General features: G+C 43.2%; 1 protein-coding gene across 1 annotated transcript; it reads left to right on the top strand.

Annotated features, from left to right (window-relative positions):
• Positions 1-24: 24 nt before the first annotated feature.
• Positions 25-19,385, top strand: LOC146521724 (transmembrane protein 151A). The gene is made up of 6 exons (XM_085149271.1): positions 25-821; positions 9,197-9,517; positions 11,307-11,441; positions 11,712-11,851; positions 11,956-11,995; positions 12,199-19,385. The coding sequence occupies exons 1-6, from the start codon at positions 753-755 to the stop codon at positions 13,405-13,407; spliced, it is 1,914 nt and encodes a 637-aa protein (XP_085005397.1). The 5' UTR covers positions 25-752; the 3' UTR covers positions 13,408-19,385.
• The last annotated feature ends 735 nt before the right edge of the window (positions 19,386-20,120 follow it).

Genomic DNA, 20,120 nt, shown 5'->3' with positions numbered 1-20,120 from the left:
AATCCCTGCGTTACCTAATGTAATTTGGCTCGTACTGTATGAGTTAGAGCCGTGCCTCCTGAGTGTGGGCGCGTGTCTAGCTCTACGGGGGAGACTCGCGCTGGTGCACGTGATCAGGTGAATAGATGGGGCGGGGGTTGTTGGTATATGACGTCAATGGGGACCCAGAGCAAGGTGCAAACACGACCGAATAAAGTTAAACGGAGACGGACATTCGTGTTTTGGTTGCCGTACTTCGATGCTGCCCGTTTGTCCTCTTCACCTTTGCGCAAAAAATCTAAAAATCGGTGGGGTGCAGCTGGAGAAATCCTTGACTCCGGTTGCCCCCCACCCCCCCTGCGCTGTCGGTCACGCGCTCCCACGTGCACATACACGCGCTTGTGTAGCTCGAGCATCACTGGAGGTGGCGTCAGCGGAGACGGTTGTTACGGAGGGTGACGGGGCTTTGACTTTGGCTGCTTCGTGCCGTCTTTCTGTGAGCGCGGAGCCGGAGGATGGAGCAGGTGGAACCAAAGCAGTAAGCGGGGTCAGCGCGAGAGGATGCGGACGGGAGGCAGGGGCTACCTATAAACCAGGAGTAGATGATGCCTATTTGCCGCAGGCCCCGCCATCGTGAAATTATATACCGACTTGCGGCGGATGGGGTGACCGAGCTCCCTGCTCCGCCGGGGAGGTCCCTGCCTTCGGAGGTTACCGGGGAGGGAGCTGCCTGTGCCCCGTTCTGAGGAAGGGAAGGAGTGGCAGGAAAGAAAATGCAGACGGAGGAGGAGACGGCCGCCGCAGAAGAGCCCATTTTGGAGGAAGGGTCGGGAAGAGAGCAGGTAAGGACATTTTCCCTGTCTCCTTGGGCTTTACATTTCAAACAAGGGTCCAGTTTACCTAAAGGTGAACGTATTTTCGCTCACTGAAATTGTGTCATTGATAGTTCAATGACACAATTTCTGTGTCATTGCTTCCCAAACAGCCTGCCGTCTCCATGTATAGTACATGCTTTTATAAGCTTATCAGTGTGCTCTTTCATTGACAAAACATGTCTTTGCCGTTGTTCCCTCCGCGATGCCTCACGCAAGGACACGGAGGAGCTTGGTTTAGTGTGAATGGAGATCCGGCTGTGGCTTTAGTAAACAGATAGGGGTGGTGGGGGGCTTAGTATTGATGCGATGTGTCTGACAGGGCTGCGTGATGTGTTACTCTTGGGATGGATGGTCTTTTCTGTATAGTAGACCACGTCTACCTGCCAGCTGTCACCACAGAGATGCAAGAGGGTGACATCACAGTTTAGCCACACATCCACCTTACAGCCAGAATTACACAAGGACACGTAATGTGAAATCACCGAAAATCCTAGCAGTATGTCAGGATTCTCACCCCGGGAGTTACAATATGTTACAGTGTACCTACTCAGCAGTGTGTTTTCTTCTGATTTTCACATACACATACAATCCTCATTAGCAGATGTCCTTATTACACACATCCCTAACTACTGAAGCCTGCCTCCTGCTGCTGAAAGTCCTCACACAGGGCTCAAATGTTTATGTTTACATCTTGCCTTGAATCACACTGTGATTACTATATTACCAGACTTAGAACAATCAGCATCATCCACTTAAACGCACTTTATCATGAAAAAAATAATAATAATATTAATAATGTCATTTACCAGTGGAGTTTATGACAAGTTTACTAGCTTGACAGAGGCTACTAACACATTCCCACTGAACGCATTTGAAGACAAAGGTGGGGTGCGTTGTAATGCAAGCAGCCTGCCAGTGGCAATATGCTTGTGTCACACTTGGTGGTCAGGTGAGGCAGTACAGGGCTCCCAGTCTTATGGCAAGTCTCTTGGTCACATGTTTGAATGCTATAAGGCTGCTACTATTATGTTAGTTGTCCATTAAATAAAAGCCATTTTTTGCGTATTTGAATTACATATCTGGAAACATTCAAATAAAAATTGCAGTGACAGATTAACTGAAGAGAAAATGAGAGGCACGTCATTCATCTTTCAACTGAGTAGTCCATTAAAAGACTACTTTGGTTTTATTGGGCTTTAAATACCTTGGCTGGGTGGCAAGCAGAGTAAGTGTATTAGTTGTCTAAATACTTTGAAATACATCATACTTACAAATAAGGACTAATAAAAGTGAAAATAAGAGATAAATTAAGCGTTTGGCACCTGAGAAGTGATAATTCATAAACCAATGGATGTAATGTGTGGACTAGGAACGCCTGATAAAAGATGCCTTTCACTTACAGTCCTCTGTCTGTGTCCGTTCCTGCAGTGCAGACAGTGCAGTGTAATGCAATGATTTCAACCTGCATCTCTTCTCTGCCTCCATTAATCTTTTCATCTTCCCCTCCTGGTTTCCTTCCTGTTTTTTTTGCCCAGTGGAGTTTACAGCCTCGTCCTCCTATCCCCCATCGTACTCGACTCTCCCACTCAAGCGTTTCCACACTCATATTCCCCTCAATTGCATTCACTTTGCGCCACATGGGTATGCATACATGTATGCACTCTTTTGCAGGCATTGCTACACATGAAGCAGAATTGAATGATTAAGATTTAAAATTGCAGCTCATACTTCTCCATACATAGAAACAACTCGTGCCATATTTCCATTAGCGGGAAGGTTTGTCACATCGAAGCAGGCGTTTCTAATTTCCTTCTAAGTTTCACTCGCAAATCATGAAAACTACCACACCACATGAGACGCCGCTCATCATCAGGAAGGGGAGGGAAAACTGTCATGTGAAAAGAGACAGAGGAGCTGAAAAAAGCATGTAAACTTAACAGGAATAGAAACGAAATGTGTCAAGAGCCACAAAACCTGACTCGACGAAGAGAAACGTTACAACTCGCCGAGAGATAAACAAGAATAGCTTTTTCTAAAATTAACACACAAGCAATGCTCTCAATTCTTTGTTTGAATGTTTGTATTCAGTTATTATGTTTGACATTAAACATGATTTTTCTTTATTTCTTCATTCCTGTGATAGTATCTTGTTGATACTGTTGTTGTCATGGGCTACAATAACAGTTATATGTTAGCAAGCAATGACCTTCTACATACAGATGGAGACTAGACTATTGAGAGGTTTCTGTGAAAACTTTTAGCATCCACCATTCGGATCTACAGTATTGTAACTAACATGGATTCAGGCTCACGTATAGGCCAACTTCTGCCTTCACTGATATTTAATTTATGAATAGGAGATGTCATTGTTTGGTCTGTAGCCTCCACTGAGCACACTCCAACACGGAGCAATAATGATGATAGCGTTATGAGTGTATGATGACACACTGCTGCCACATCAAGTGGTAATAATTTGTTTGCTGCCACCGAACAGTTAGTAGAAACCTGACATCTCCAAATGACTCCCTCCAGTTGTGTTGAAATGACATAATTTTTTAGCAGAGCACTGTAAGCATCAGCAGCACATTTTCCTTTCTTCGCTCCCTCACTTCATTTGCCACCCACACGCTAGGATTGCTAATTATAGCTGCTCCAGTCACACCTAACCAGCTGAATCAGTGTGAGCTGAAGCACGGAAGGACGGGAGAGCGGCGCACGTTTTCTATTAGACACCTTAATACGGAGAGAGGGTTGTACGATCCTTTCGTGCGAAGCGCACAAATACGGTTAACGGGAAAGGCCTGTGAGTGTTTCAGTTAGTAGAAGCAGGATGTATCGGATGTTTGCTCAGGATGTTTAAAATTAGTTCTTTAAAATCTCGTTCACAGATCAAGCTGGTCCAAGATATTAAAAAAAACAGCCATCTGCAGTCATTGTGGGTGCTCGGGATGCTTCTCGAATGTAGATTGTGTCAAAGTGTCTGCGTTTTGAGCCCAGCAAAACTTTGTCAAGTAGTATGTTTTATGCATATTTAACCCTGAAACGATGTCATTAATGCAACAGAATATGCCAGAGCCACTCGCCCTCTTCAAAAGAGCTTCTAAGGAGAGCAGTTTGGACTTTCAGTATGAAATAGGAAAGATGATACCCTCCAGACTGGGCTATATAGATTTCTTTGCATAATGGTGTCAAGGAAACTGAGATTTCACTTTGATATGTTGCAGCCTACAGAGGCAGCTTTAACAGACACAGGATCACGACACAGCCAGAGTTGTTTTTATAGACAAAAGCGTTGATTGTTGGTCAGTCCTTCAGGAGGTAGGTGGTGGGCAAAAGTCTTGAGTCACCCCTCATTTCTTGCAGTATGTAAGGGAAAACAGATTTGTACAATTTGAACAAGCTTGAAAGTAAATATTTTAGTGGGGTCAACACAATGACTCTCTCAGACTAAGATGAAAATCTGTTGGCACTTTTCTGCATTCATAATTCCATCAATTTTGACAAGATCTCCAACACCAGTGGCTGAAAGCAGCTCCAAACCATGACAGAGCCAAACTGTGTTTTACAAATGGCTGTAGAGGCCCACAGTGTAACTCCTCTGACCTTCTCCATACATACATACGTGAAAACTATTTGGATTCATCACTCCATACGTCCTGTTGTCACAGATTTCCAGTCCATTTCTCGTGTAATTTGGTATACCTCAGCCTCTGCTCCATTTCCCTTGATTAAAAATGACTTCCTGACAGCCACCCGCCCACTGAGACTGTTTCTGATGAGGCTTCAGCGTACAGCAGATGGATCAACTAAAGGTTCAGTCTCTCTCAGGTCCTGTGTCAGGTCTTTGCTGGACCTTTTTTCTTGTTTCTTAACATTAATTTCAGATACTGTTCAATACTGTTTGTTTTAGTGTAGACACAACACTGGTTCATCTCTTGAGTTAGGTGCCTTTTTATGCCTGAATGATTCACAGATCAGAGTTAAGTAAACAAACAAAAAACATTCCTCTGAAGATGATATATGAAAGATGAGCATTGCTAAAAGTTAGGGGAGTCTATTCAACATAGTTAACCTTACTCTGCAGTGAATACAACATCTGATTATGTTCATTCAGTAGCAAAGAAAGCATTTACTGATGTCATAAATCAATGTTCGTTCTAGTGCTGCCACAAATGATTATTTTGATAGTCGACTAGTCACCGATTATTTTTACGATTAGTCGACTAATCAGATCATGCATCCATTGCAAAAACGTACAGCTTATTGCACCAGCAGCATCTGCTCTTATATAACTATCATTAGCTTACAGCTTGAAGTGTTTAAGGTATGTGCTAACTAAAAATAAAGACAAGATGATAGTTTATTAAATTTTAATGACATTTGCAGATTGTTTCAGTGGAGTTTAATAAATGCAGCCGTCTGCTCCTTGCTATCTAAAATATAACAGGACACCAGAGTATATTCTCGAGCATCTCACACTTCTGATAATCAGCTGTCTGCTTGACGTTTATTCAGCTGTGTAAAAACTATAACTTTAATCTCAGCCAAACCTATTTACTCAGGAACAAATAAAATACTAAAAAAGCCAAACAATAACATTTTTAAGTTATCTAAGTGACTTATATATCATGTTTAACCTGAGTAGCGAAAGACAGCGATGGTTTGAAATGATTAGCCGGGAGTCCGGTGTTCTCACGGGCTCTAGTGAGCCTAGCCCCCGGCTAGCTATCAAGCTAGTGGGTAACAGACGTCTCTGAAAACGTCGGAGCGCTTTTGAAAATATGTGGTGTCTTGATAAACTGAGCAGATATTTGAGGTTTACACAGCTACATTCTCGCTTGAAAATATGTTTTTTTATTTTGTGACCCAGAAAGAATAATAAGAGTAATATTAAAACTAACTAGCTGCCGCCATTGTTGGAAACTGAGCTGGGCCGCGCTATGAATTCTGGGACACAGCTTCTTCTTCTTCGGGGTTTAACGGCAGCTGGCATCCTTCTACATGCAGTGCTGCCATCTTCTGTTTCAGTCCGTTATTACACTCTTAAATCCTACTACTTATTCCTGCGTCTTTTGTGATCTTACAAAGCTTCAAACGACGCGTCGACTATTAAATTAGTCGTTGACGATTTTAATAGTCGACGTAATCGTGACTAGTCGACTAATGGTGGCAGCCCTCGTTCGTTCTCCACAGACTTCTGGACAACTTGAGGTCTTTTTGCAAACAAATACAGTTTAAATGTTTTCCGTAGCTGTGACTGCGAAAAGGTGTATAACAGCTGTCTGACTTGACCTCTTTAACCTCCTAGGACCTGGCGTCCACATATGTGGACATCACATTTTGGGTTATTTAGACCAAAATACTCAATTTTGCTTCAGCTTTTAGACCTGCAATCTCAGACCATCTTTTCCCTGCAGTCTATGCCTGAATCTGCATGGGCTGTGGCTCCTGTTCATGCTGTAAATCTCACCTAAGTTGTCAAGCTGTCGTTTTAAGCTCTCACATGGTTATCGAGAATAATAAGTCGACAATAATTAAGGACCCACAAATGCAACACGCCTGGTTTCTGCTGCTGATAATTATTCATGAATTGGGCTGAATTTTGACAATAGCATCCCAAATCCCCTGCTAGTATTACTGTTTTTAGTATTAAAGCTTTTTGGGGGGGTTTCAGTAAAGTTTTTTTTTTTTGCTATTTTTGTAGTACAAAATCTTTGTTTGTTTTTTCTAAATCAGTTCTTTCAGCAATCCTAAAAATGTTTTCTGGTCCACATGGTTGCACACATAGTTTTTTTTATTGTTGTAGGCTCAACTCAAATATCCTGGTAGAATAATAATTACTAAGGAGGTGTTAGTAGGAGCTTTTCCTCCTTTGAAGTTACTTCTAATCCACCAAAGACTTTCAGTTTTCTGAAGACAACTACTTGTGTGCATTGTTGCTGGATTTGGAATTTGACCCTCCATTAGTGGCTGTGTAATAATTAAAATAGCCTCTCAGTCCCATATATGGTGTACAATTCCCATTACTGTAAATAGCTGGCGTCATGCAGAGTTGATGGTTGACAGAGTGCTCTGATGTTTCATCTTTCACTGGAATTTGTGTGGTGACTTACGGCACTGGTTTATTTGACTATGCTCACTAAGTCGTGCTAAAGCTCTGGCACTCAGGTGTCTTCACCTGTGGGAAAGAGAATGGCTCATACTGACAAAAGCTGACTGGCATAAGTGCTTACAGGAACAATCTGACTCCTGTCTTGGGGCTGATTGTCCACACTGGCATCACGGCTGCAGATTCTTGTTGAAAATGCTCGACACGTTTTTTTTTGGCACTGCTGGAGTATTTTCTTCTTCTTTTGGGTAATAGGTAAACGACAAAAGAGGTTTGGTGCCAGAAGGACAAAATAAGGGCACGAGAGGGAGGGAGACGGTGGAAAAGGATGGATTTTGGCAGTGGAGTTCTCTGGAGAGAGGCGCACTCTGTCACTGCTGCTGGCTCTTTAGCTTCTCTCCCTCTCTCCTCATCCTCCTCTTCTTATTTAGCTTCCTTTCATACTTGCATTCATGAAAAGTTCATGACCGTTTCTCTGTCTCCCCTCGCACTCCTCATCCCCTCCCCCTACGCTACACTCTTAGCTCAATCAATCCACTTAGAGACAGACTTTGAAAGAGGATGTAACAGAGGAGACATGGAGGGTGGGGTTAGCAGGCGAGGACAGAGTGAGGCGAGGTAAAAGTTCTGATTGGTGGGTACAAAATGCTTAGGAGCTCGGGGAGTAGATTTGGGGAAGGGGGAGGAAAAAGAGATTGCATGAGAATAGACAAATGAAAGACGATGTGAATACGAGAAGCATTAAATATGATATGAAGTTGGTACCACGGATCATTTTCATTTTCTTAAAGGCAGCAAACCTATTTTTAGGATCTTAAGGCCTGCACTTGGATGCCTTTTGGCAGCTTTTGCAGAGTGATGACAGACTGGTGGAGTGTAGATGCCCTTCTCTCTGCCTTTCACTGCTCGCCCTTGACGTACAGTAGTGAAAAATGAAAGCCTCTGTGTGTGTGTACACTTAATGCGAGCATGAGTCTGTTTGCACAGTCACGTATAGACACAAAAAGTAAATCATTAAAGGTTAAGGTAAAGACATTATCAGCTGAGGATAAGGTAAGATTTGCAGTAACATCGGTATATGTTTCAGGCAAGACGCACAAATGTCCTCTGAAATCATGGGTGCACATTTGTGCGTGTTTGTGTGCAGTGCATCCACCAAGATCTGCTAGCAAATATAGCAAATAGCAAATTGAGGCTATGAGGATATGAGAGTGTGTGTGAGTGATATACTGTAGAAGGAGGGAGGAGAGGGGCCAGTGTGTGAGACAAATGGAGGGCGTGATGTGCTGACAGGACGAGCAGACTTGACTGAGAGGAGGAAAGGACAATGGTGTCATCCCATCTTTTTTTCCTTCTTTTCGTCATCTGCTTTGTTGCTCTTTCGCCTTGTCGCCTTCACCACAGGGGAGACATCAACGCAGACAAATAAGCACTCTTTGTCACATGAAACAGTTCAGGTGTGTGTTAAACGTGCTCCTTTCTCATCACGTTTTTATGAGGTATGCATAAAAATGACATATGTTTGTTTTTTTCCTTTTGGCACAAGCAGTCTATCTTTCTGTCCTTCGTTCACACACGCACAAACTGCAGCGATGCTGATATGCTCCTGATGTTGGAGCGGAGTCAGTTGGCTAGAGAACCATCTAGAAGCATCGTTCTCATCTAAATTATTCACATACTCTCCGCTGGCTGCATTACAGTGCTGAGAAACGTGCATGCTGGCGCGAATATGGATAGAGATAGCAAGACTGAAAAGAATGAGGCGCATTAGACCATCTATGTCTGTATATCTCAAATGTGTGTGTTTGAGTGCGCTGTAATATGATGTCTCCACAGTGCAAGTCAGGCTGCGTGCACTTAGAGAGTGGCATAAGCAGTGTGTGTGTGTGTGTTCCTAATATGCAGCACTTATCCTGTGATGGGAGTGGGGCAGCGTAATGCATTCCTTCGGTCAAGACCTCAGCTTACACACTTTCTCTGTAATGTGACACTGTTTACCAAACAGGAAGAATATGGTTATTAAAACCTCAGCAGGTGCAGAAAACCTGTGTTGCTTCCTTTACAAACATTTTGTGTTCAGCAGCAATGATTGTCACCGGTTTGGCTTTATTAATGAGGCATATTTAGAGGCATGTTGTGTTGTTTATCACTCTCGTGGCTGCCAATGTGTGTACTTAGAAATTTGTGAAGTCTTGTGGCTCAGCTGTGTTTTTTCCTCTCTGTGCCTCCACAGCAACGGCCAGTCCAACAGTCTCTAGCCTCTTCCCTTTGTCGGGAGTCCCACTGGAAGTGCCTCCTCCTGACCCTCCTCATGTACGGCTGTTTTGCCACGCTGGCCTGGTGCGCTCTCTGTCGCGTACCCGTTCTGGGCTCCTCCTCCGTATCTGCTGACGGCACCTCGGCGGCCTATTACATCCAGCAATTGGAAAGTCCGTGTTCTAGTGGTTACGTGTACATCCCACTGGCCTTCCTGGCCATGCTGTATGTCGTTTACCTGGTGGAGTGTTGGCACTGCTTCTCCAAGACGGCCATGTTGGCTCATGCTGAATTCCAGGTATGTGTCAAAGTTATAGCCTGTATTTTGAAGGTGGGTGTAATGGGCTTGAGTGAGGTGATTCCAGCACGAAACAGAAAGATGCTGGAGGAGAAATCTAGAAAGACCTGTTATTAAAAAACAAATCTGTTCACTTAGTGTTTGTTTTTTGTGTCTGGAATCCTTAAAATGGTTAAACCAGTAAAAATAATGATTAAAAAAAGAAAATCCTCACTTCAAAGAAGCCTGAGTTTAATGCAGTTTATTCCGATTTGTAATATTTCATGAGGAGAGAACGTCATTATACAGCTTCCTTCCCTACATGTGGAAATTAGCTGACCGAGGGTTTTGCTGTTTTGTGGTTTGTCCTTTGTCTGTCTCCAAACGTACAGCTGTTTGTCTGTCTCTACCAGGGTTTTAATAGTTTTGCAATTTTCATTAGTTTTTATTTTTATTTAGTTTTGACTTCAGATTTTCAATTTTATATCAGTTTTAATTAGTTTTTACCAATTGTTTGCTAGTTTAGTTTAGTTTTTATTTTTTTGAAAATCCTTAGTTTCAGTTTAGTTTTGATTAGTTTCAGTTATAGTTTTAGTTGTGTTTGCAATAATTAAGTGTAACAAAATCCCAGTTTCATCATATCAGTCATTCTGCTCATCCTTGGGTATGTTGCTATTCCAGCTACCATACTGCATCCTGGACAGGTCGCCTGTCTGTCGCAGGGCTAACACGCAGAGACAGACAACTCACATTCCCACCTATGGGTTCTTTAAATAAATAAATAAAGGCAGATGAACAACCATTGATACCAGGCAACTATAAAATGTATATCTTGGCCCCAATGAGACTATTAACTCTTGCAGCACCGGGTGTTCGTAATTTTGGTTCAAGTGAATTGATAAACTTTTTGAAGGTAATTGACTCACACAGTTGTGTAGATATCCCCGTCCTGTTGTCTCGGGATGCATCACGCTGCCTTGCCTGGGGTTAGCTTCTGTTTTCTGGGGATGAGGGTTGAGTGTGCTCCCTTACCTTCTCAAGCTAAGCTAGGTTAGCCTTCTTGTGTGAGCTTTTCAAGTGCACTTTAAGGTTTGTAGGATTTTTTTCCCTTTAGAAATGTCCCTCATAATTTGTCTGTTTCCACTACAAGACACTTGCTTTATCCAAAACACAGTCATATTCAAAGTAATCCCAAATTGGACTCTGGCGCTTTCTTCCGACTTTTCCTGACATGATTCTGCGCGTGGACGGAGCAGCAACACAGACGACTCGACTAACGTACTGCCACCTGCTGGCATAATGAGACACAGCAAGAAAGAAATCTGTAAACTAAACTTCATTTTCACCCTTGACTATTGTATGACACGCACACATTAATGAAAACTAAACACATTTTTGCTATAAATTCAGTTAATTTTAGTTAGTTTTGTGAACACTCATTCCAGTTTTAGTTAGTTTTCCTTTTTTTGTTTTTATTTGTATTTCCGTTAACGAAAATGTTTTTTCACTTCTAGTTTTCGTTATTTCGTTAGTTTTCGTTAACGATAATAACCTTGGTCTCTACTAAGAAGGAAACAATAGAAGGACAAAAATAATCCCACAATAACAAAACCATCACCAGCCTGCACAGCTTTAAACTGTATGCAGATGGTAAAACAACTGTTTCTGCTCCTGCTGTGATTGCACGTTTTAGGCAATGTTATGTCTTTATCTCGTTTTTAACGAATCAGGCAACAAGTTGGTTGTAGAAAGTGTAAAACATTGTGACATGTTTTAAAGCAGCTTTGTTTTACCTCATTGTTTTACACAGGAAGTATACGAGCGTGTGCAGAGACTTCAGCAGGCCACGCCCTGTATTTGGTGGAAGGCCATCAGCTATCACTACGTGAGGAGGACCAGGCAGGTGACAAGATACCGCAACGGAGATGCATATACGACCACACAGGTGAGGACACTTTTCTGGTTCTACGCACTCATGTTTCACCCTTTCTGCTATCCTGACTGCTTTTGATGTAGTGAATGTTGTCGAGCCGTGACAAACAGCTGTTCACAGAAGGCTAAAAATTCCACACAGCTGAGTTTTATTCATGCTGGAACATATTTTGAAAATAAAAATGTCCCTCTAGTATCACAGATCCTGCCTTCCTTCCTCCTCTCCTTTTTTCTTCATCATTATTCGACCTCTTTGTCCGTGCCCTGCTCTTTTCTTCTTCAGGTCTACCATGAGCGGGTGAACACTCATGCCTCGAGTTCTGAGTTCGACTACGCCCGCTATGGCGTCAAAGACGTGTCAAAGGAGCTGTTGGACCTGCAGCAACACCCTGCTGTTCGCCTGCGTTTCACAAAGTGTTTCAGGTATCAGCGAGACATCAAATTTAAACCTGTATGACTTTGATTGTTAAAAGGTTTACCTTCTTTTTAAGGTGAAATAGATAGTGACTCATTTTTGTGTTCTTTAGCTTTTCAAGTGCACGTGCTGAAGCTGCCTACCTCACCCAGGTAAGATGTGAGGGATCAATGAATGCGATTCATTTTGTTCTTTATTATTTTTATTATTTTTAAGCTTAAACAAATGTCCATTTTCATTTTAAATCAAAAATACGAAGCATTTGACTCAGTAAATTTCTCAAATATTGGTAATAATTTAGCATTATATCTTATACAGTGTTTTACCTTTTGATTTTTTTCTCTGTAATTGCAAGCGAGCACGCTTCTTTGGGGAGAACGAGGGGCTTGATGACTACATGGAGGCCAGGGAGGGAATGCACCTTAAAAACGTGGATTTCCGCGAACACATCCTAGCATTCTCCGATCCGGCTCACCAGCCGTGGTTCTCCAGGCACAAGGTGTTCTGGCTGGCTTCAGCTTTCCTCCTGTCGTGGCCGCTGCGAGTTGTGTCGGAATACCGCACAGCGTATGTCCACTACCACGTGGAGAAGCTGTTCGGGGAGGACGAGGATACCGTCGGGGGAGTCGGCGGAGGAGGGCCAGGCGGCGGTGGAAGAGGGGACGGCGTTGAAGGAGGGACTGAGAATGGAATCCACCCGGGAGGAATTTCGATTGGCATTGGTGTGAATGGGACAAGCTACAGAGCCATCTCTCGTGTCAACACGGTGGACATGACAGAATTGGAGTGGCACATTCGCTGTAACCAACAGATGGTCCCGAGCTACTCTGAAGCCCTGCTTATGGACTTAGAAACGAGTGGGGGGACAAACCCTACAGCCTCCACACCTATCTCTGGGCCTCAAGGCATCACTCCCAGCCAGGGGACCAACCCCCCTCCTCTGGCTTTGCCTGTGGTGTTCAACTCGGCTTACCTCCTTCAGAGCTGCCCCCGATGCCGGCGGACCACATCGAGTGCCAGTCTTCCATCCAGGCTAAGGGCTTCAATGGGAACCACAGCCCTCCTGAACGCTACAGTGGCAGGGATCAGAGCAGCAGGGCAAGGAGGTGGGGGTATGGGAGGGAGACTGGTGCTCAGTCGGAGCGGGTTCTCTCTCGGGAGACTTGGAGGTGGGCGCCAGAACAGCCTGTTTCATTCAAGAAGCATGGGGGGTGGGCTGGGAGGAAGTAGGGAAGATGGAGGAGGAGGAGGGGTAAGTGGCGGAGGGGGCGGAGGTGGTGGAGGATTCCTTGGCTTAGGTTCAAGACAGAACAACGAGGAGACCAGAGGAGTGCTCGAAGGGGAAGGTGACGACGACGAGGAAGAAGAGCAGGAGCAGAGGACGAGGGAAGATAGAGGAAGAGGGAGGAGAGAGAGGGATGAGGAGGCAGAGCAAGACAACGCAGGGGGAGGAGAGGCGAGAGAGGGTGAGAGGGATCGGCCTCCATCCTATCAGGATGCGTTCTTCTTCCCCGTCCTCATTATACACGGCGAGGAGAGCTGCCATGCCGGAGACGACATGTGATGAAGAGAAAAATGAAAACACTGAGAGCGAGAATGTACAGGCACAGGCTGAGGGAGATGAAAGAAGAGAGGAAGGATGCATAGAGAGAAGAAAGGATTCAGACAGAACAGTGAGAGAGGTAAGAAAGACAAAACAAGAGAGATGTAGGGAAAAGAGAAGATACTGTCAGAGGAACTGGGAAAGCGAACGGAGGAGATACGACAAAGACAGTGCATACTGTAAAAAGTCAGTAAAAGAGTGCAGCAGCGAGGTGAGATAGAGTCTAAGAAAATGAGCAAGGGCAAGAAAATCTTTGCAATTTTAGATGTCAGGGTGACGGATTGGATAATTTGGAAGACTGCAAAGTTAGGAATGTCTATCTTCAGATATATCGGAGCAGGAGCAGGAGTGGGAGGGGTAACAAGTCTAAAGATAGAAGCTTGGAGAGGCAGTGGAGAGACACCAAACCAGCTGAGAGGTAGTGGAGTTTGTTGTCGTCTAATCTTTCTTTAACACAAATGAAAGACTACAAAAAGGGAATTTCAAGAATAATATATAGAGAGAGGAACTGAGAATCGGGCCAATTTAAAGAATCAAAAGTGGGAATTGATAATTAAGATGCGGGAATAAATAGATCATGTAAAATACAGCAATGGTAAAGTAGAGCAAAAGACATCAGCATGCAAGAAAAGGGAGCAGGACACGCAGGCTAAGAAGAATCCAAAATGGACACAGACCAGATTACCCTAAATCTCATTTTTCCATTTGACAGATTCTTAAAAGCTAGAAAATAAAATTATCCAAAAGATAATCACAAAAGGAGGAGGAGGGGGGGAAGATGTAGGACTGATCGCAGACACAACCTCTGCACAACAATCCTGACCTTGAATCTAATCAGGAAATCCAAATATCATTCGAACAGGTGCTGGTGAGAAGATTCAGTCAGATTCACCGTTATGACCTCACACGGCACCTCTAACAGAAGGCAGTAACAATAAAAGAGGAGAAGCATTGATTTCCTCTCCGTCTCGTCATGCTGTATTACGTCTTATTTCACCATTAGCTTCCTCACCACTCTATCCATTACTGTTATAGAGCCGATAGAAAAAAAAACTCCATAAAAGTAGAGCAGCTGCTTCCTCTACTTCTCAGCGCTGCCCTGCCCGTCTTCTCCCCTCTGTCCATTTCATCACATGTCCTGTCTTTCTTCTATTGTTAAAAAACTAGTGAGGAGCATCATATATTTGGAAGAAGCAAACGTCGCATTAACACAGTGAACTCCCCCATCCTCTCACCCCACTCCATCCTTCTGCTCCTCCTTTTATTTTTTTCCAAGCGGTTGATATATGACACCCTCATCGCTCCTGTAGGCGATGAGATCGCATTTTCACATATCACATCTCCCCGAGGCTGAGGTTTCCTCTCAGTGACCATATTTTATAAACTGGATTTCCCCCCCCCACTTGTGTAACGTTATTGTGACCTTTACGCCTGTGCATTTGAAAGGGGAAAAAGCAAATTATGTGGGCACCGTGATATAAGGGACTTCACCGAAAAAGTAACAGCTGAAAGGTTTGATTCTCACATGAGCTTTACATTTCCCCAGTGATGCCAGTGTAGTTGTGCTATAGATTAACACATTTGTTCCCAAAGATAGGCCTGCATGCTACTAAGAAAACGCAATAACCCCAAAACCCTCCTCCTTATCAATATACTATGTAGTCGTGGTTAGGCATGGAAAATGACCTCTTTATCTCATTTATGTTCATAAGATTGGACTGCATGGGAAGTAACACTTACAGTAAGCAGCAATCAGAGTTTTAATTGCTTCCTTTTTTATCGCACAGACAGCAAAATTGCGAATGAGGAAATACAGTATGAGGTTAACTCCCACTAACGATCTGTCATTATCAGCCCTGCGAAAGAACTGTGGCCCCGACTCTGCTACCTCCTACTCTCTGAGAATCATCTGCAAATAAGAAACAGTGCTCTCTGAAAAACATCGCCTCAGCATAAAATGTGTAAACGTTTGCTGGCATAGAGATGCATGTTAGCTACTAATAGCTGTGTAGCAAATATGGCTATCGTTGCGAAACGCAGTGCCAAAAAGTAGCGATCGATGAACAATCTGCACCGATTCAGATATTTTAGACGTATGTAGACAAGGGCATGGGTAGCTGTGTCCTACTTCCTGAGTCGTCACGCCTCAGCCCGGGAGAGGCAATCGGCACAGACAGCGAGACCTTCAGTGCTTTGATGCTGATACTTTCCAAAGCACACTAAACACGCTAACGTAGTTCGATGAACATTTGTTGACCTTCCCTGCATAGCGCCCTTCAGAGGTCACTCCAGCCACTATCTGATGTCGGAAGCGTCTCCCTCGTTCTCTCTCTCTGCTTCCTGTTCACAAGGGAATGAAAAGCACACGGAAAAGTAAAGAGCCACGAGGCAGAAACGATGCTGGATCAACTTTGCGAGCGATGGCAGTAAACGGACACGTTTGTGGATCGAGCAGAGACAACGGGGAAAAGTTCCCTCATCGCAACTTTCTGGAGAGAGAAAGTGGAGCATGACTGCTGACCTGGTTTGGCGTAGGGGACACATACATGCGCGCACACTCTGACACACATTCACACACCCTGGATCTTGTGTAGCTTTTGGGAGGGAATCGGCGCCAATAACGAGGGGAAGGAAAACTGTCGAGGAGCGAAGAAGTGGAAAAATGCTGAAAATGTGAGATTAAAATGACAATTATTTTTACATAATCAGTCATTATCTCAGTCTGTTGACCTGCGGATAAAACTGACTCCATTCATGTCCCTAAACAAAAAGAAGCACTGGAAAAAGCACCGAACACACTCCTGTGTTCATTTATTTGTATAATCGCATTGTTCTCACTAATTCTCGGACCGTTATTTTGTTTCACTGTAATAACGTGGCTACTGTTCGGTATGTGTTTTTGATCTTCGCGGCGAAAAGTAACGAGCTCTAACTGAAAATCTGAATCTGTCAGTTCAGTCAGTGATTTGCTACTTTTATATCATCTACATTTGTAGACGTTTTTTCAGGTTGTTGATGCTTTTGTAAGCTTACATTTATCTTTGCTGGTTTTTATTATTATTATTGTTATTTTTGTAAAACTGACAATGCTCCCGGCCCAGTCAGCTTGGGTTGATGAGCCTCAAGTTGTGGTTTGGATGCAGTTATACTTGCTTACAAGTCTTATTTGCTCATTTGTTCATCTTAAATAAGCGTATTACACTAATACTTGTTGTTACTGGATATTTATATCATGTTTTAGTATCTCTGAGTGTGTCAAAAGTGTGTCAGCCACTTCAGGTGTGCCAAGAGATCTTTGTGCCCATGATGTCTTACACAAACACACACACACACTCACACTCGCGCTTGCATGTTTAGTCACAGCAGTAAAGCGGCCATTACAACAGCTTGTTTTAGACTAGAGTGGCATTCATCCCGAAACCCATAATCACCGCACACACCGCACACACTGAAAGCATGGAACTTTCCTGCTACGCTGCCTTTGTGTTGCCAACGTTTTCTGCTCAGGATTTCAGTTAATTGCTGCGTTCCTGGGACGACAAAAGCTTTTCTTCATAAATCCATCAACATGCCAAAGCAAAAAAAAAAAAAGGTTAAAAAAAAGAGAAAACTTACAGAGAATGCCTGCGCTTATATACATGCACATTAACAGCTCACACAGGTGGCTTCACCAGATCCACACAATGTGCAACAGTGTGATCTGTGCTCGTGGACTGTGGGGCAGAAGCAAACATTTACACGAAGCGACTAAACTTCATCATCAACATGCACATTTTTGTTTCTTACAGATGTTCGTTAATTGTTTCATAGCTGAGGTGCTGTTCACGTGTAAATCCACCTAGAATGTTTTTAATACTTGGTGGTTTGCCTGATAGAACCTGCCACGTGACTTTCATCCACCAGATGGCAGCAGAGCCTTATATATATGAAGGTTAATGGGGATAAACCACCAACAGCGACTCCGTGTAGAAAACAGCTGCTGTCCCATGCTTTGTGGGTTTGAGACTTAAGCATCTGTATACACCAGCTGGTGATGTGAAACCAGGTGATTTGTTTAGCTGCAGATTTTCCTTTTTTTAAATTTATTTATTTATTTTTAAAGCACATGCTGTGACATCACTGGTTGACGTCGCTTGTGTCTGATCTGATTGTGCTTTAATCATCTCAGCCTCTGCTGATTTTATTCTTTTCCTTTAACTGTGACTGAATGTGTTGCCGAGCAGTATTGCTCACGCCCCTGCTTCTGGCTGGATTTGTATGTGTTGCTAAGCAGCTTTCTGACCGTATAACCACAAGCAGTGGGCGCTACACTATTAGACAAAGACATTTTTACATTTTGTGACTTAGCTTCCATTTCACCTACACAAACAGCTTCTCGTCTGGCCGTTTTGCGCCGCACGACACAAAGCGACACGGAGGAAGTTGGACTGTGTTCAACGCTCCTCCTCCTAGAGCAGTCGAATGCACGACGGTTTCCTTTCTCATACACGCTTTTCTTTCTTCGCTCGGACACAAAATCCTGCTCTCATTTTCCACAGTTTCACCAACGTCACCACTTGAATATCTTATAAAATGCTCTAGCAATTATGACCGATGTATTGTTGTCAATACTGTTACTGTTTTTCTCGTGGTCATGGGGTGAGTCGAGTAGTCATACCAAGTTTGTCAAACACCGTAAAAAACAATTAAAAAAAAAAAAAAAGTTAAATGGTTTGACTTGAAGTCACGTGGATTCCAGCTGCATGATGAGCCTTCATTTTCATAAATACCTTGCTGGCTAAACAAATGCAAAAGTGTGACCAGGTGTCACAAATGGATTTCTTTGACTCTGTACACGTTGGACTGTCGAAATGCAGCTGAAATTACCGACAATAATTGTAATATTCATACATACTAACAAGCATTTTGACCTTTGACCTCACACACAACAGCGTGAGTTGCATTAAGTCTCCCTGATAACAGCAATTACAACAGCAATGTTCTGTTCACGCTCTTTTGGGAACGTGAAAAAGCATACGTCTAACGAGCCCTGTGTCCGCGGCGATACAGTATCAGTGCCCTTTGTTTTTGCACTGCAATAAAGAGCAGCTGTGTGTCGCTGACGCAACGATGTGTCCACCTTAAGGCAGTCTGCTGCTCCGACACGAAAGACGATAATCAATAGCACAAAAAATGGTCGCGTGTAAAAGCTCAAACGCATATAATCACATCACTGTCGTCTCCCTGTATTTACGTGTTTGTAAAAACTCCTCTGGAGTTTAAAGCAATATATAATTATCCTACAGATACACAGTGTCTGGTTAAAGGCTGATTGTATGATTGAGGTCACATTATAGTCAGGCTGAGTTTAAAAATGTGTTAATACGGGTTAAAGACGCAGCAAACGTCGACTGTGTCGCCTGACGTTATTTAATCCGCTTTCCCGCTGCCCTGTACGCAAGCTCTCTCGCTGTCTCGGCGCTAACTTCGCATTTCGGTTCACATTTCCTCTCCTGCTGAATATTTCATGCTGCTGGATTGCGTGTGATCGAATGTCAAACAAACGGATTGTCACCACAGTGTAGTTGTAATGTACATGCAGCCTCTATGGGTTCGAAACAATAATGTCACATACAGCGCATTATTGTCTTACACAGTGACGCGTGAAGCCGAGGCCGGGCTTTCTGTTCAAGCGCCGTCGAGCAAAATGTCCTCAGTATTTAAGCTACTTGCTATGTAACTGATAATGAGATTGTCAATATCACAGCAGATTAAAGCGTTTGTCACCGGCCTGTTTAAGATAATGTAATTTCATTATTTGAGCGGATGGTGACTGTGAAGGTAATAGAGACGGCGGCAATAACACTGTTAACTGATGCGATCCCGGTGATGATTGATGATGATTAATTACAATGGAAGTTGGAAGTTACAAATAAAGTCAATCTGCTTGATATACCAAAGTTTATCTTGTGAGATTATTATCCCAATCACATCTCTGTCATTTTAATAGACCAGTTCTTGTACTGAAGTGTTTCTTTCTTTTTTGTTTGTTTAAGATATTCAGGTCTTATTTGATTCAATTCCGGAATGGAATAATCTCCCCAGTGTAAGTGTAAAGAGTCTAAGTTCTAACAGTTTCTAACAAATGAAAACGACTTGTGATTTAATCTGCTTTCTCATTTTAAATGATCAAAACATCAGTGTCAGTGAAACTATCTGCAGCCTGTCTTAGCTTTGATAGGGTAATTCAGTTGTGCAAGCACGGAGAGGTGGGAAAAAAAACTCTTTTAACAGGAAGAAACCTCCAGCAGAACCAGACTCAGGGTAAGAGGCATAGTACACTCTGCACACATCATCAGTTTCTTTCAGGACTAATCAAGAGAGACGTTTCCCGATATGTGTGATAGCAAATCCAAAAACCACGAATGTCTTTAGATTGTGTAATTAAGAGAAAAATTGATCTTAGCTCAACAACTGAAAGGCTTCTACGTAGTAAAATATTTAATAGTTTTATTCTGCCCTTTGCATTGTATGTTTGTGAAGTATGGGGTCCACTCACTCGTGTGCATGCACAGTTCTGCAGATACATTTTTACATGTACACAGGCAAACATCAACAAATACCTGTTGAGCAGCAGTAGATCCATATCCATCCATTTTTTTCTGCTTAGCTAATTAATTGAAGGGGGTTGCCAG

This window comes from Neolamprologus multifasciatus, chromosome 3 (genome assembly GCF_963576455.1).
Source record: "Neolamprologus multifasciatus chromosome 3, fNeoMul1.2, whole genome shotgun sequence".
NCBI lineage: Eukaryota > Metazoa > Chordata > Actinopteri > Cichliformes > Cichlidae > Neolamprologus > Neolamprologus multifasciatus.
This window is presented reverse-complemented; position numbering and strand designations above follow the sequence as displayed.

Excerpts from the sequence above, each read along its gene's own strand:
- LOC146521724 (XM_085149271.1), top strand. The coding sequence starts at position 753 with ATGCAGACGGAGGAGGAGACGGCCGCCGCAGAAGAGCCCATTTTGGAG. Across the intron at positions 822-9,196 it reads AAGGGTCGGGAAGAGAGCAG|CAACGGCCAGTCCAACAGTC; the intron begins GTAAGGACATTT and ends GTGCCTCCACAG. Across the intron at positions 9,518-11,306 it reads TGGCTCATGCTGAATTCCAG|GAAGTATACGAGCGTGTGCA; the intron begins GTATGTGTCAAA and ends TGTTTTACACAG.